The sequence below is a fragment of the Aquila chrysaetos genome, chromosome 8 (genome assembly GCF_900496995.4).
Source record: "Aquila chrysaetos chrysaetos chromosome 8, bAquChr1.4, whole genome shotgun sequence".
NCBI classification, from domain to species: domain Eukaryota; kingdom Metazoa; phylum Chordata; class Aves; order Accipitriformes; family Accipitridae; genus Aquila; species Aquila chrysaetos.
The window spans coordinates 29,611,435-29,628,727 of record NC_044011.1 but is presented as its reverse complement, the minus strand read 5'-3'; the positions used below and the strand labels follow the sequence as shown (position 1 = coordinate 29,628,727).

At 37.0% G+C, this 17,293-nt stretch overlaps 1 protein-coding gene across 14 annotated transcripts in view; it reads right to left on the bottom strand.

The window, feature by feature from the left end:
- The window catches only part of KIF16B (kinesin family member 16B), a 153,043-nt gene that overhangs the window by 110,018 nt on the left and 25,732 nt on the right, over positions 1 to 17,293 (bottom strand). For all 14 annotated transcript variants that reach the window (XR_003924584.2, XR_003924585.2, XR_003924587.1 and 11 more), the window contains exons 5-12: positions 15,737 to 15,834; positions 15,131 to 15,240; positions 14,373 to 14,515; positions 12,853 to 13,021; positions 12,539 to 12,670; positions 9,448 to 9,623; positions 7,474 to 7,539; positions 2,986 to 3,045 (exon numbers count right to left, since the gene is read on the bottom strand). Coding sequence is in view for 8 of the 14 variants with exons in the window: in XM_030022323.2 (XP_029878183.1) it covers positions 2,986 to 3,045; positions 7,474 to 7,539; positions 9,448 to 9,623; positions 12,539 to 12,670; positions 12,853 to 13,021; positions 14,373 to 14,515; positions 15,131 to 15,240; positions 15,737 to 15,834 (954 nt within the window). In the remaining 6 variants the exon portion in view is untranslated. The remainder of the gene's footprint in view (positions 1 to 2,985; positions 3,046 to 7,473; positions 7,540 to 9,447; positions 9,624 to 12,538; positions 12,671 to 12,852; positions 13,022 to 14,372; positions 14,516 to 15,130; positions 15,241 to 15,736; positions 15,835 to 17,293) is intronic.

Sequence of the window (17,293 nt, the reverse complement as noted above, 5' to 3'; positions counted from 1 at the left end):
TAGACCTTGCTCATCTAATTTAAGAACAAGGTTCAAAATAACTGGCAAGGGTGAACAATTTTGAGGACTATCTTCCCTGCAAAACAGTATGCATCACTTCTTTGTCAGGCCCGACGAAAGCACTGTATTCAGTAAAAGCTAGGTAACTTTTTCCAACAGTATCTGTTAATCTAGTAGAAGACACCAGCATGCCCTATTAATCTGTTGTCTTGTATTTTAAAAGGCTTATACAAAATCCTTTCAATTATTTTGGATTTAAACATTAACAGATTTTCCCATCAGCCTCTGAGAACAATTCAAAACCACGTGAACTCTGATATTTAGAACTTAGTATGAAAAAGCATAACGACATATAATAGAGTAGGAAATCCCATTCAGCTACTAGCAAGTGCCCTTGCATCTGACAGCCACGTATGAATAGGTAATAGGTAGCTGTTTACATGAATTTTCAAAATCAACTGCCTAAAAGATTTGGAGCAAAAGGTGTTGGGGACTGAAAAGCAAAAGGTTTTTAATTCTCCAAGCCTGCTGCAGGGCAGGAACTTAAAGACAGCAACCATCTCAGTACTGCAAGCCCAGAGGGAGGCAAGAGGAAGCAGGTTTTAAACATAAATACAAACATGAAGTTCTAAGTACCTTAATGAAGAATGTCCTGAAAGTTACTGAATTATGGCATGGATAAAGTTGCAGTTGTGACTGTACTGAGGTGGACATACAAAGACAGCCTCATTTCTCAAGGGGTGCGGAGACATTCTAGTTTTACAAATTAACAATGTGTACTGTCTCTGTGTGCAAGAGGGGGTACATCAATAATAAAACAAAAAAGCCAGTGAACTTATAGGGAGTCTATTACAAGAAAAACCACTGCTCTCTATAGTTTAAAATCTGCTTTCATGACTCACCCTGGTGCGCTTCCAAAAAGCCCTTTTCAACTCATATGCTGGCAGTGATTTCAGGAATCGTTAAACAAAAAGTGAATAAAAATATGGATAGCTTCAGTAAAACGGTGTAAAACAAAACAGTACAACCAAGAAATCTTTTGCAGATTTTCAGTTTTTCAGGGCCAAGAAAGTTTTATCAAATGCCTTTAACCCAAAAGTGAAATATAAGCCATGTTCATATATTCAAATATCAGCATATAAAAGTGCAAAGTACAGAAGCTGCACGATAACAAAAGCTCAGTACCAGAAAAGTAGAATTACATCTTCTGTGTTTAAGTCCTTTATGTTCAGCTATTTAACAAACGCAGCTTTCCCTTGTTTATATGAATTGTTCAGTTAACGCCTCCTACAATTCTGTAATTTCTGTGCAAAAATCAGTGCATTTCCAACATAAAGCTTTAAAAACTGCCTCTATGCTACATCATGTTCACTTTCACAATTGGCCAAAATTGACAAATTCTCCACGTGATGATGAACTCCCCAATCCAGACATGAGTAAAGAGAGGATTATTAAAGTTCTATGTATGTATAGATGCTTCAAAATAACACAAAAATAATGTAAAAGTGGACCCAAAACATCTCTGAGGAATATACAAATGCTAATTCCCAGTTCAGTATCTAGACAGACATTAAACAGTCCATTCTGTCATGCCATCTGCTATGCAGTTACCAACCCTGCTCTGTTCTCTATACTATTTGTGTTTTATTTTTATTTTTAAGCATTGAGCCTTTCAACTTATTTGTAAGTCAGATAAAAGACACTGTGATGAACTCAAAAAAAAAAAAAAAAATTAAAGGAATCAAAAAGTGATACACAGAAAAACAAATCAACTACAAAAATCAAGTTTCAGATTGGTGATAAGGAGAATTAAAAAATTACTTCTAAATGCTTGCTTGAATTGCACTCCAAATAAGTTTATGTTCAGCATATACCACAAGTCACAAAAGCTTAAGCTTTCTTTTCAAAATTTTTATTTAACAAAATAGTTAAAACATTTGGCAAAAAAATGTTAGTCTACATTATGGAAAAGAAACTGTGGGAATTATTCCTCTGTGTGTGTGTGTGCACGCGCACATGCACACATGTGCTTGTATGCATGTATGCAATCATAAAGTGGCCCATTAAAATATCACCTCAGACCATTACCTTAATCATGAGCCAAACGTCAATATAAAATCTTACCAGTACAACTGGACAGCAGGAAAGCAAAGATACATGCAGAGAACACAAAAGTCTTAATATCTATGATGCAAAAAAAAAGTATGGAAATCACAAAGTTGCCCTCTTGGATCGGTACTAAATCTACGAAAAGCAAGAGAGCACTGTGTGGATTTAACTGCTCCAGAAGTAGTCTGGAGTCACATAAAGAGTGCAACACAGGCCAGTTTATGTGAATCAGCTGCAGAAATCCCTGTGCTTGGGACTCCAGCGCACACTTAGGTCAGATGCATCTGTTTGGTTTGATGCAGACTTACTGGAGGACATTCAACTGCAGAAATTCCATTCAAAGCTGTTTTTCAAGTTTACAAGCCATTTCTGACCAAAACGTGAATCTGAAGGCCAATGCAAAAATCTGTATCCACTACGCACCGCATTCACTGAGATACCCAATGTAACATAAAAGGTGATTATTCACAAGTCTTGTTGATACAACACAAATACCAAGGGGATGAGGGATCCGCTTGCCCCTGCCCCAGGTTTTCTTTGTTTGCAACTTAATAAAAACATTCAGTAATTTAAAGATTTGTTAGAGATAAGCTGGTTCACACTGTGAGGTCACTATGGTGAAGAAAAGAAAGAGTTGTGCTAATTTTTATTAATATTATTTCAAATCTTATTCAAAAACACCACTCTGCCTGAATATTTACTCTTAAAAGCCCTTAAAAACTAATTATTTGGAATAAGCCAAAACAAGACTGAGAAAGTTTTGTGTTAGTAAAAAAAGTCAAAGAAGGTGACTTAGAACAGGAACTTCTTTTTTTCCAAGGAAAAACGCTAAGGCTAGGTCAAATGCCACATTAAAAATAAATCTATTTGCCTTACTTTCAGAATATCTTGAGTTTCATTCCACTTGTTTGTCCACTCTTTGGTCAGTTCTTGTACCTATGAAAGAAAACAAATATTGGAAAAAAATCACATCTCTTCTAAAGTCCTTGATAATACATCCTCAGAGAAGTGCTAATTATTTGTGCAATTCTTTGTGAAGTTCAATACTTAAAACATATAGAAGAGCACTGTTGCTCCCGCAATAAGTGCCCATACCTACAATATCTCTCTCAGAATGGAAAAATCACAAAATTTTTATTTATAGTATAAAATGAAACAAAGGATAGGGATAGCCCCTTCAAATAATGGCAGGCATTTTCAAAGAAATGGAATAATTCCATAAAGTGTTTCATCAGTCCTACAAAGTCTACTGCCACAGATTGATCCCTTCGCTCTAACAAGGCAACAGCTCTTTTCCTACAGTGCAGTTAGGCATGTTCAGGCTAAAATACCCTCCAGAGGATGGCATGCAGAGGAAGAAGCAGACAGGCAGCCTTCAGGAGAAAATCAGAGCAAAGTCTGCTGCAACTTAGAAATCACACATTTGGTTGAAATCAGCACAGAAGTGAGAAGCTACTTGCAAATGCATTACAGACAGGGAGAGCACTGGGTACAGATTCATAGAATAATTCAGGTTGGAAAAGACCTTTAAGATCATCAAGTACAACTGCTAACCTAAAACTGACAAGTCCACCACCAAATCGCATCCCTAAGCACCACATCTACATGTCTTTTAAATACCACCAGGGATGGTGACTCAACCACTTCCCTGGGCAGCCTGTTCCAGTGCTTGATAACCCTTTTGGTGAAGAAAATTTTCCTCATATCCAATCTAAACCTCCCCTGGTGCAACTTCAGGCCATTTCCTCTTGTCCTATCACTTGTTACCTGGGAAAAGAGATAGACACCCACCTCGCTACAACCTTCCTTCAGGTAGTTGTAGAGAATGATAATGCCTCCCCTCAGCCTCCTTTTCTCCAGACTAAAAAAACCCAGTTCCCTCAGCCATGCCTCATAAGTCTTGTTCTCTAGACTCTTCACCAACTTCGTTGCCCTTCTCCGGACATGCTCCAGCACCTCAATGCCTTTCTTGCAGTGAGGGGCCCAAAACTGAACACAGTAGCTGAGGTGCGGCCTCACCAGTGCCGAGTACAGGGGGGACAATCACTTCCCTGCTCCTGCTGGCCACACTATTTCTGATACAGGCCAGGATGCCGTTGGCCGCCTTGGCCACCTGGGCACACTGTCAGCTCATATTCAGCCAGCTGTCAACTAACACCCCCAGGTCCTCTTCCACCAGGCAGCTTTCCAGCCACTCTTCCCCAAGCCTGTAGCGCTGCATGGGGTTGCTGTGACCCAAGTGCAGGACCTAACACTTAGCCTTGTTGAACCTCATAAAATTGGCCTCGGCCTGTCCAGACCCCTCTGTAGAGCCTTCCTACCCTCAAGCAGATCAACACTCCCACCCAACTTGGTGTTGTCTGCAAACTTGCTGCAGGTGCACTCGATCCCCTCGTCCAGACCATTGATAAAGATATTAAACAGAACTGGACCCAATACTGAGCCCTGGGGAGCACCACTTATGACCAGCTGCCAACTGGATTTAACTCCATTCACAACTCTTTGGGCCCAGTCATCTAGCCAGTTTTTTTATCCAGCAAAGAGTATGCCCGTCCAAGCCATGAGCAGCCAGTTTCTCCAGGAGAATGCTGTGGGAAACAGTATCAAAGGCTTTACTAAAGTCCAGGTAAACAATATCCATGGCCTTTCCCTCATTCACCCAGTGGGTCACCTTGTCATAGAAGGAGATCAGGGTAGTCAAGTAGGATCTGCCTTTCATAAACCCACGCTGACTGGGCTTGATCACCAGGTTGTCCTGTACATGCCACGTGATGGCACTCAAGATGATCTGCTCCATAACCTTCCCCAGCACCGAGGCCAGACTGATAGAAGCTTAGGTTTTGCCCTGCCTTTCATACTCATCCAGTTGTCCATCTCGTAAGTTAACTTCCATAACTTCTGTATTAGTAAAGTCTCTTTTCATTTCAGAGCCTTTCAGACTTTTTCGAAAGCAGTGCATAGAGGGTGCTTCAGGTAGACCCACCTCAAAGCTCTGGCTGACTTGGAATCATAATCACATCAAATAAAAATATACACACACACACACTTTCATTTTTTAAATCACCAGATTTCTGTGCAGGAATTAAATACATAGACTTTTAAAAACATACACAAACTTTTATTATTTGAATTCACTTCATCTGCAGAAAAACTGGAAAAAAACCCAACCCACAGCTATGTCCCTTTATTACTTCACATATAAAACCACCGTAGAAAAAAAAGTCTTCAATGCAGTTCCTCCAAACATCTCCACATTTGCCCCCTGCAGCCTACTTTCCTGGTTGTCTTTGAAGATCAGCTGCAAATTAATCAATGAGAACTAAAGAACCTTCTCTCATCTCTACCTGTATCTCAAGATTTCAACAAAGAAAAGTAAGGACATTTTCAATGCATCATTATCATTCCTAGTGCTCCTAATCGGAATGTTAAAACAAGAAAATAATTGAAAAGATTAAAGAAAAACATGAAGAAGGTCTATTGTAAATCTATTCACCATACCACAACAATTTTTATTCCTCAGAAACAATTTAAAAATTGTTCTTCTATATGGACAAATCAACTCATTAAAGAAAGCCACCATATATTTGTCAGATAATTTAAATATGGCAATAAAGTCTTTAGATCTGTATAAACAAAGTAATTATTGCACTCATTCAATTATAAAAAACAGCTATAACCACTGCAATATCTACTAAGAATTTTCAGTAATTATGTCTATTGTAATTATCATGGATAGTAATCACATAACCTTCTAATGAGGCTGACAAAAGATAATAAAATATGCTCGATATACTCCCCACACAGAGGGGCCAACACTTCTGAGCAGGACAAGCAGTGATTACTGTCAGAGCATGAATAACATACTCTAATTAGCATATAGTCAGCAGTTTATATTACTCAGCTACTCTTAGATAAAAGCTTTTCATTTGTGCACAAAAATAAAAGCACACTACATGTACTAACAATATTATCATTCATCTCTGATTCAGCTAAAAACTTTTTAAAACCTAGTATGAATATGAAAAAAAATAATTTGAAACTGAAGACTCATACTACATTTATGCAGGTCCTACTTTAATTATTGAATACAACACAGTAAGGATTCCTGCATATACTACAAGGTATGCAATCCTACCAAAAACTTGGTTTATAGAGAAGCCTGGAGTCTACTTTGCAGCTATGGTTCATACTAATACACACATTTCATCCGTTTTTGTCACGATGTTTATTTTTAAAGTATCATTTCACTGAAAAGTACTTAAACATGTCTTTAAAATTGGTGTTACCAATGGGAATCCTGAAAAGCACAGACAGATACTATACAAATTACTTGGGTCAAAACAGGATTCTCAAAGCAATGCATTCATTCTCTAATCGTAAAGGTCTAAGCAGCACCAGCGTCAACCTTACAATTTAAACCAGCTAAGAAGCCCCTTATTTTTTAAAGGCATCATATCTACATTTGATTGGCATCTTCTTGACTATATTCAGAACTAAATATTTGCTGCCATGTAGCTGAATGATTCCAAATACTTTCCTCTCTCCTCTTCCAAAGTCTGGGTAATACTATTTTTTTTAAAACAGTCTGCAGTAGCTTTAAAAACATGCAAGTATATAGAAGAGAATTAACATAGAATGACAGAATAAAGAATGAAAGATTGTAAATTAGAGAAATGAGAGTACGATTATAACTATATTATTTTGGACCCTATGAGTATATCTAAACTGTCTGGGAATTTTACCCAGCCTCTACAGTGGGCTGCATTATTAAAACAACCTGCTGTGAGGCACACTATGAAGTACACCTAGATCTTAGACCCCACCAAAAAAGACAGCTAATTAGGCACTGACCATATTTGTATGTACCAGATTTAAAGAATGAAATTTTCTGAAAACCTACCCCACAACACAAGTTATTGATTACTTGGAAACATAAGTGTTGAACATTTTCCCCATAAATATTTTACTTTATTGTCTATGCACTGAATGCTTTGTTACTGTGGTTACTGACTACTCTGATTTAGTGGCTTTTCTCTCTCTATTCTATTTACAAACATACTATTTTAAGTAAGGCAAGCTGGCCTGGGAACAAATAATTTTCATTAAATAAAACTGTTATATAAATATCAAAGATATACTGTGTCCTTAGTTACAATGTTATCTAACATTAGTAGAGTAACAAAATTACAGGTTCACACATAGGTAGGGTTTTTTTGAAAAAAGCACCAAGACAATGCTGTTTGGTGGGAGAAAATTTAGTTATCAAAAAAAAAAATCCTGAAAATTACCAACACTCTTGCATCCAGACACACCCCCCTTTCCTTTTTTTTTGTTTAAAAACTGTTTTATGAAATTATAACTCACCCTTGCTTCATTCTGCTGAAGCTTTTCTTCCATACTTAAAGCTGTTGGAGAATCCAAGAGTGCAATCTAAAATTGTAAAAAGTAAACATCAAGTTAAAAAAGGGAAGAAAAAAAGTAACAATTTCTGGTGGAAACAAATGAAAGAAATGCAATTGTTCAACTTTTTAAATTATTTAGGATGAAGTATTTCAAACTCTAACATTTTACCTTGAAATACTGTAAGCAGAATAATCAAAATCTTGCCAAAGCAGATATTTCAAATACAAATCATCGGTTTGAGAGTACTATTTTCATTCACTATGTATACACATGGTCACATGCATGCAGACACTGAAACCACACACAAGTTTATAACTGGTAATTCCCGATACATCTATCTTTATATTTCTGTTAAACATGAACATCTGTTATGCACCAATAGTTAACCATTTTGCTATAATACATATGTATATTGCTTATCTTTAATAAATATAATTAAGGTAGCTGGCCTTAGAAAAGGAAAACTACTATACAACACGCACACACACAAGCAATACTCATTATTATGTGACCTGCTACACTGAATCCAGCACTATATTTTGGTAACCAGTATCTTCAGTGATCTACAGAAGCATTTGCAATACAGTACTCTGGGAATATAAAGGAAAACCACAAAAGAAATTATACAGAGATTTATATTCTACTGTGCATACATAACACCACCTGCTGTTTTACCAACCATCACAATTTCAATTAACTGAAGCAAGTTTTCTATTGTCTCCCACACAGACATCTATCGCATCCTACGACTGAACCAGATTTATTTTGTGGTATCCACTGTTTTACAGCTTGGAATTAGGTCAAAGCATTAGATCTTGAAAGTGGTCCAAGTTACATCTACTTTGCCAACTCTAAATCAAACCGTATTTTGAAAATAAATTAATTTTCCCCTCCTAAAGAATACGGGAGAAACACAAGTATAATAGAGTAATTCAACCCCATAAAGAGTTTTCTAATTGTTTGTAACAAAGCAGAGCTCACCGCTTCAATCATCTACAATATCTATTACTGCTTCCAAGTGTGGTCCCGTCCCCTTTTTCAGCAAATGTTTTATAGCATGAAATCTAGCTGAAGTACTAGCCTTCTATTAAAAAAGTCTATGCTGAACTGACATTTCACATTGCATAGCCCATCTAAAATAAAATTAGATAGTTCTAGAAATAAATCTGAAGTATCATTTCAGATACTCGTAAATCACATTGGCTCAAGTATGAAATCTAGCAGTCCCAAGTGACATTATTTAGAAGAGACAACTGGCCTTAGCTGACTGCATATTCCTTATTGTTAGCTTGGTTTCACCATCCTGGAAACAGAGAGGAAATTAAGCCTAACTGAGCTTATGCTGCAAATGTTTATAGTGGCTAATACTGATAAAAGAATAAGAAAGAGAATCGTGCAAAAGGGAAGAAAACACGTTTTCTTACATCACCACTGAAAATACTTTTACATATTTAGCATGTTACATGCTTTCTAATGTACTGCGTGGCCAAACACAAATAAAATGTATTGTTCAAACCCTCCAATACTCCTACATTTTTATATTTACACATTTTAAATACTTTATACCTTCTACTTCTTTTAAGATACTAGATAAAGTACCTCTTCAGTCCATCAGGCTAGACCCAGGAAATATGTGACTACTCGGTCTCCTTACGCTGTGGTGACTACCTGTTGCACAGCACACTGCAATCAAGCTCTGATTATATTAAGAGAAAGCTAAAAGCTTTGGGATGACAATTTTTCCCCCCTTATGTTAAAAGAGATAATCTACTGGCCATATGGAAACTGATTCAATCAGGAAAATAATATTCATTCATAGCCTCATAGAGCTTGTTTACTCAAATCAATATAATGAAAGATAATTATCTCATTACATTCTAGAAATAGATGTTATAACTCAAGGAAAATTACACATAAATTTCAAGTAAAGCTAACCTGATTCCCTTGAGCAAGCAGGGCTTTTAATCGGGCTATTTCAGCTCTCAGCTCACGGATCAGTTTGACATTAGGATCCTCATTAATAGTAGGCTTGTTGATGATGTTTTTGGCTCTATTTGCATAGCGAAGTGTACTTAAAGTTTCTCCATAATTGACATCAGCAGGTGAAATAGCTAAGGAGATGAAATCAAAAACAGTTTATCTAGCACCATATCTTTAATTTAGTAAAGTTAGTTTATATTTTAGAAGTCAGATAAACTTAAATGTGGATGAAGAGACAGAAATATATGATTAATCAGTATGGCTACCATTTGTTCCAATTATTCACCCAGCTCTACTGCTTTCATGTCACTATAACTCAGCTTAAGTAAACACTGTATTAGAATAGCATATTAGAATAATCAGGTCCAACAACCAAGCATTGTAAAGAAATCTTGCTGTCAATCTACTTAACTTTTACATTTCTCTGGTAAGCATAAACATCCTATATGAATACTTTTCAGGCTTTCTTGCAAATTTTTAACAAGAACAGTGGGAAAAACAGTGAGTGTTTTATAAGTATCAATGTAATCATTGAATGGAAAAGTCATTTCAGGTAAAAACACAGTAGGTTCAGTCCAAGTTTTGAAGGGAAATGAAACATCATTCAAACAAAAAGCAAACATGAAAACCAAAACAAGAGAAGAGCTTCTATAATTTACAAACCTAGCCATTCTGCTGAGCTGCAGGCATCTGGCAGCAAGCAGAACTGTTATCTATCTGATGCATCAAAAGAAACCAGTATTATTTTTACAGGCAACTTAACCAGGAAAAACAATGGAGTTTAAATGAAAGTGCTAATGCTATCCTTAATTTTCCTAACAATATACAAGATGGTCCCAATTAAAAAGACAATTACTGCATCGAAACAGATGAGCAAAAACACAGAAGAGAACACCATGCAGAAATGAGGGACCAGAAATCCTAATAATCCAACTGAACAAGAGACCCAGAGAATCAGACAATGAAAACACCTGAAAAAATAATCAAGTAACAAAAATATTTTGCCCTTCCTCATTCTCTCAAGAGTAATAAATATTCTTTTTGTGGTAGAGACTTCCTGAATCTGGGTAGATGCACTTGGCAACAGACTATACTTCCCCTAGCTCACGCTATCACTTCACTACTTTATCTACTGTCTCCTCTCCACTACTCAATTATTCTCTTTCTGGAAGAATGTTATGATATGTTATAGAAATACGAAAATCAGAATTGGATGTATTTTTATAGGAGCCTTTCCTACAGTTTATCTTCCTGCCTTTTTTTTTGTTTAGTTACAGAAAAGGCAGGCCAAACGTATCCAGACAACTTGTCAGGTTCTGTTAGGCAATTCAACTACATTACCAGCAGAGTTACTGTCAGAGAAAAGATCAACTATCAGGGCTCTGCCTAGCAGAAGCATTATTAATAGATGAGGAAGTAGCTGAAAAAGGAGCTGGGCATTGTAATCATTAGTATAAGCACTGAAAGCTCATTGTCTATCTAAAACTTCTCTTCCCAAACCCGCTGTAAAAAAAAAAAAAAAAAAAACAACCACCAAACCACACAAAACCAAACCACACAACAAAAAAACAACCAAGTTACTCAACCATGTAACTGAAAGAAAGCATCAGGAAGAAAGATGCCAGCCCTGTGTTACTTAAACAGCCAGAAAAACAAAGCAGAGTCTAGTCCAAGATCCTCTTTTGGTACTACTATGATCAACCTGAGGAAAGAAAGTGGCATGGATTCCAAAAACATCCCAAAAATCATGCAACAAAGGAACTGCTATCCAGAGAATCAGATGGTAACAAAGCGACCGAAGAACCAGAATTTCATCCAATGCATTTTATTTCCTCGATTCTGCTCTCCCACCATTCCCAAGAGGGGACTGCCTCAGTTAGACTGCATTTCATTTGAGCAGGAAAGAGTAAGAGAAATTTCAGAGCTGCTCTTCTCTTCACACCTTACAATCTCTGACATCCAAAATCCTCCCCTCCCCTTAAACGTCCTCCTGGCTTCACTTGGGGTTTTGGGGAATGGAATTCCCATTCCAGTTTGTTGAAAAACCTGCAATACATATGCCATCAGTAGGTTTTTAAACCAAGTGATTCTTACAGAGCTTCCTATGGGTAAAAAGGAAACTGTAAGAAAAGTTTGCAAGATGACTGATCATAAAGAATTTAATTTAGACAAAAAGTTAAAATGCTGTGTGCATTCAAAAAGTAGGTTAAATAAAAATTACAGTCTTACGCCCTGAATGCCAGAAGAGACCAGGTTGTTTCTGTTACTAATGCAACAAAAACCCCCACAGTTTTGGAAAAGCAAACTGATTCACCCATCAGTATTGACTACATGCACAAAGCTGGAATTTTTTTTTTTTTTTTTTTTTTACTGGGGATCAAAGTCTGCAACCTGGGGAGGAGAGGCATAAGAGGAGAGAAGTACAAGACTTTATCTAGGTCCAGGTTTGAGCCTTTATCATGAGTAACAGAGCTGTCTGAATGCAGATGAACCTCAAGAATAAACAGGAACTATTACTTGAAGTTTAACTGGTCAGATAAGCTAATCATTACACTGTGCATGTGTCAAAGAAACACAGCAGTGAGGTAGATGTCAGAGCAAATGCAAGCAATTAGACGCATACATTTGGATGATCCTTACTTATGCGAACAAATGTCTAATGACTGTGCATACACAATCTGGATGCCTTGTTACATTTGTGACCAAGTACTCAGCCAGTGATATATACACCCAAATAGATAATCTGCAGATGAAAATGAAGCTCTCAAATTTGGGAGGCATATCTGCTATTGTTTATGACATTACTAAACAACTAGACTGTCCCCATATACACAATGAGACCCTATATAGTTCTATTGCTGGAAGAGATGTTCTGCAGAGTGTAGGCAAAGGCAAAGTGTTACTAGAAAACTCAGAAAGAAAGAGATCATTAATATGTGTAAACAATGTTCTCCCTTAACAAAGCATCTGGAATCTAAATATTTACAGCCACTCGTATTAAGCATAAACTGTTCAGGATGCAAAAAAGTAATTTAAAGACACTTACTGGCAATCATTATAGTTTTAGAGTTTCCTCCTAGGCTATCTTTTAACAGCCAAGTCAACACAGAGTCCCTGTAAGGCACAAATACTTGTTTCTTCTTTGAAAGAGGATTTGTTGCATCCTGAGATAAATCAGCTGTGATGTGGAGGTAGGAAAAAAAAAAGCAATTATATATTTTCATTCATTTTCAAAAAAGGTATGCATTAGGCCACAATTTGTGTAAGTAAAAATGAACAGAAGTGTAAGTAAACAAACAGGAAGGTATTCAATGACTAAAAAAAATCCAAAACAGACAAGCACAAAAATCAGAGACATACCTAAGGCAGAAATTACATTTCCCAGAGTAACTAGAGATTTGTTAATATTTCCTCCTTCCTTTAATCTAACCCCCGTGGCACCGGTGGCATCTGCTCTCTCACTTCCAGCAAGATCTACCAAATGAATCTTGCTAACAGTTTCACAAGGCATTTCGGAATCAAATTTAGCCTACAGAAAAAAAAAAAAAACACACAAAGAAAAGTATGTTAAGCTACAAAATTTGCTGAATACAACGTAGTGGCCTTTTTCATGTCATGATTGAGAGCAGAGCTTCAGAAGACAGATGTATTAGAGGTGTCACAGAAAGGCATTTGATCATTAATTGCTGCATAACTCCCAAACAAGTAGTTACTACTTTAAATTGTAATATTTGCAACTTTCTAGCCACTTATGCACATGCACTGACAACTGTGAATTGGTATTTACATGATGCACAGTGAACACGTGCTGTATTCATTTTATTAAGCTTTCAACATTTATATTTATATTTAGCTTTCAACAAGTTATAGCATACACAGACACATTTACACTCAATTTCTACCCCTGCCTCCATGTTAAAGTAAGTAGCAATTGCAATTTCATTCTATGATTTTAACTGAGGCTTCTTCTCAATTTTTATCTTAATTCATATAAATCAACTCAGATTGCCCTGTTTCAAAATTTCTTCTACTTTTACAGTACAACAGTACAACAAAACATTTTGCTGCCTGCCTCTCATCCTCTTCTGAAAGCTTTGTAATGAGCAATTTATCACTAGTGAACAGCTGGTGCATGGGATTTTGTGTGTGTGTGTGGTTTTGGGGGGAGGCATGCAAAGTTCTGTCATGAGAGCGAACCACCTCTATGCTACCTTCTCTTCACCTAGGAGGTTATCCATAGACTGTCTAAAAAGCCCTCCAAAAACAACAATGAAGAGCAGGAGTCATTAGAAAAGGACTTTAGTGCATATAAACAAAAAGATCATTACAGTCTGAGAAAACATGTTAAATTTCTCCATTATTCCATCAGTAAATCAAGGAATATAAATAGGTTTCCAATACTAACACAGGAAGAGTCAGCAAGAAAACACTCAGAAAACATTTCTACACTCTACGATTTGGGCCATGGAGACAGGTTTTTTGTAAACTTTGGATAACATTAGAACATAAAAGGTAGCCCATGTTTACCTCTGGCTGAAGTCTCACACAACACGCTCCTCACCCACTCCTGTCGCAGCAGCATCGTGAAACACACTGGCACTGGTAACTATTATTCAGCCTGAACTCCCAATAATTATCTCCTCAAAATCTATTAAACATCATTTTAAGTAATCACATTACACTCTAAATTTTAAAGATTATAATCACTGATAAACATATTTATAATTCTCAAAACAGTATTTTCACACTTTTAAACTATCCTCATCACAAAACAACGTAGTCATTATCTACCCATACTTACTTGACAACCTTATTTTTTAATTATCATGTGAATTATTGAAGGTAAATACATATTAAGACAGGCGATTTGGTTTTGTTACCTGAGTGAAGTTGATTGTGAAAATGGCGTGCGACCTGCTACTGACATCATTCATTCCAGTTGCAGCCGTTGTTCTATTTATATTTCCTGCATCCATAAGTTCCTCTACATCAGTATAATTTTGTACTAAATGTTTAGACAAATCTAAAGAAAAGCAGAGTGTTACAGTATGCTCATACGTGCACTTGAAAAAGATTCAAGTTACCCTCACTGCTGCAAAGTATTGCTGCAATTAGTGTTTATTGTGATACTTGTTTATCACTTAAGGAAAGGAATGAGGCCTCATGTGAACAATGGAGAACTTACACATTTACAGTAAATTAAGAAAAAAAAAATGCAATCTTACTAAAGTATTTAGTGCAATAACATAAGCATAATCCCTCAAAAGACATGAACCTTCCCTGGCAGAGGACAAATTAAGACAATTAGATCCTAATAGGTTCTTTCCACCTAAACATTAAAGATTTACAAATTATAGTCAACAAATTCTTAAAACCAACTGTATCTCTTAACATTACTTAAAATTATGTTATAAATTTACAGATAAAAACTGTGTATGTATAATAATCTTATAATTGGGAAAGCGCATGGGGATAAAAAAATGAGAGGTATTCTCCTTTAATGCTTTTATATCAAAGAACTGTATCCATCATCATTTATATTTTAAAAGATAAAAATGCCCTATGCAATTAGAGATGACATTTTAGAATATATAAAGGTAGTAAAGTATGCAGTGCAAAACACCAGAAGTTGTTTTACCCTCAACATATGGCCCTTCTTTTGGATGTTCTCGTATTCGTAAATTATTAGTTTTTGATGACTTCCGTCTGAGAAGATCTCTCACACGTTCATTATAAATTTCCAGATAACTGAAAGAAAAAGATTAGAAAACCACTGACTGATTCAAGAGTCTTTAAAAAAAGGAAAGCCATGCTAACACTGTGTTTGAAAGCAAGATGCCTGGAGAAGCAAATGGATCCAAAGTTGGCTTAAGATAGTAATGACTACAGCGTACTTGTACCATAAGGAAAAAAGCAATAAGCAAGTAGAAAGGAATGAGACATTAGCAAAATCAAGATCTCCTAATGTCAGCCTGAAATAAAGGCTAAAAATAAGGAAGATGCTGTCCAGTAGGAAAGGCATTTTCTATCATTTAAATAAACCAAAACACACAGCTGTTGGATTGAAGTTAGAAGCATTGTGCATTTTGACTACGACTGCCAACAAAAATCAATTATAGGACTGAGGCCAAGCATGGAAAGTTATTTGAAAAACACACACTTTTCTCAGAGATAAAGTGAAACAGGGTGGTTGTAACTGAAACAAGTTTGATAACCAGCAAATTATTGACGCACCAAGACCTACCTGACTTCTGTTCGAAAGGATGCCTCATTCCGCTTTGTTTTTTCACTTATTTTGCTGAATAATCCTTCACAAATTCGAGGTATTAAACCTGCATCACCCTGCAATAACAACAATTCTTATTTCCAAGGCTATATACACATGCACAATATATTTTTGAAAAATAAACCCCAAGATCACTAGTTGAGAGTTCCAACATCCAGAAAAAGAAAAAAAAAAAAAAAAAAAATCAAACCTTTTCAACAAATACTCTCTTGCCCTTTATTTAACTGCAGTTACCTTGCCACTTTAATCCTTGTGTGTGTGTTGGGATGTATATACTAACTCCATTTCTTTGCTATTGGGATATATTTTGCCCCTCTCATTTAGTTCAAATAATCCAAACTGCATAAGGCAGAAACTGGCTCCTCAGAGCAACATATGAACTGCCTTATCTCAATACTATTTTTTCTAACTTCTTCCACCTCATCTCACTAAATGGGACAAGAGCCATATATATGCATCCATGAGCCATTCTCATTCAAACCCCCAATCCCTAGCTCACAGTCCTTCCTGTCTTGAAAGATTCAGCAGGTCCTCTGGATAAATTAGCATGCAATAACAAAGTTAAAACTACATTCATGGTATCCTACAATGCAGCCAAATTAAATTTTATATTTAACTTCTGAATGCTTGACTCTGCCGTTAAAGAGTTTTTATGCATAAAGTGCTCGGTCGGTTTAATAAAGCTAACTGAAAGAACATATTCCTTCTCACAGATCAGACTACATAGTTTACTAGCAGGGCTGCAACTATCCATTACAGGGTCCTTGCCACTTCACCTAACACAGCAGCCAGCAGCAGCAGGATGTCATCTTCTCAGTTAAGCTGGCACTTGAGAATTGAGCTTCATCCCAGTGAGGCTGCTGCTCCACCACCAATGTCAAACACGTGTCTGACTGTGAGGCAGCAGCTAATGCTGCCAAGATATCCAGACTTAGCACGCAGCTCTCCTCTTCCCGTTGCTCCAGGGAGACCCCTTTCCGGCCAAACAGCAAGGCAGCAAGTCAAAGCCAGGGTTTTCCCCAGCAGCAGAGGAACAGGAGAGTGCCACGCAGCCCTAGTCTCAGCTGACAAGGGGCTGCTTGCTCCCAGCTGCCCCATTCCCACTGAGTCTGATTAGGTAGATGACCAACTACCTGCTGAGCACACCTCCTCCCCACCACTTCAGGAAGACAGCAGCTAACACTCCTTCAGAACTGAAATGAGTGAATGCGGCTCCCAGGAGTAAAGGGAGAGGACATATACATACAGATGAGCTTTGGGCTCAGAGCTGCAAAACTCAGAAGAAGCTTACAAAACAGTCTGTCAGCTACAATTTGCCTCCAGTCCAAAAACGCGTAAGAGATTTGATGAGATGGACTAATTCTAATTCTATGCACCACTAAGGCAAGAAATGTTCTTGCTTAGAGTTAGGGGCCATGTAATTATGCAGGAGGCAAATTAGGACAAGCCAGACCAAACATCCCACGTGAGCACAGCCCATGCACTCCAGGCACCCAAGAGTTTGCCTGGTGGGAT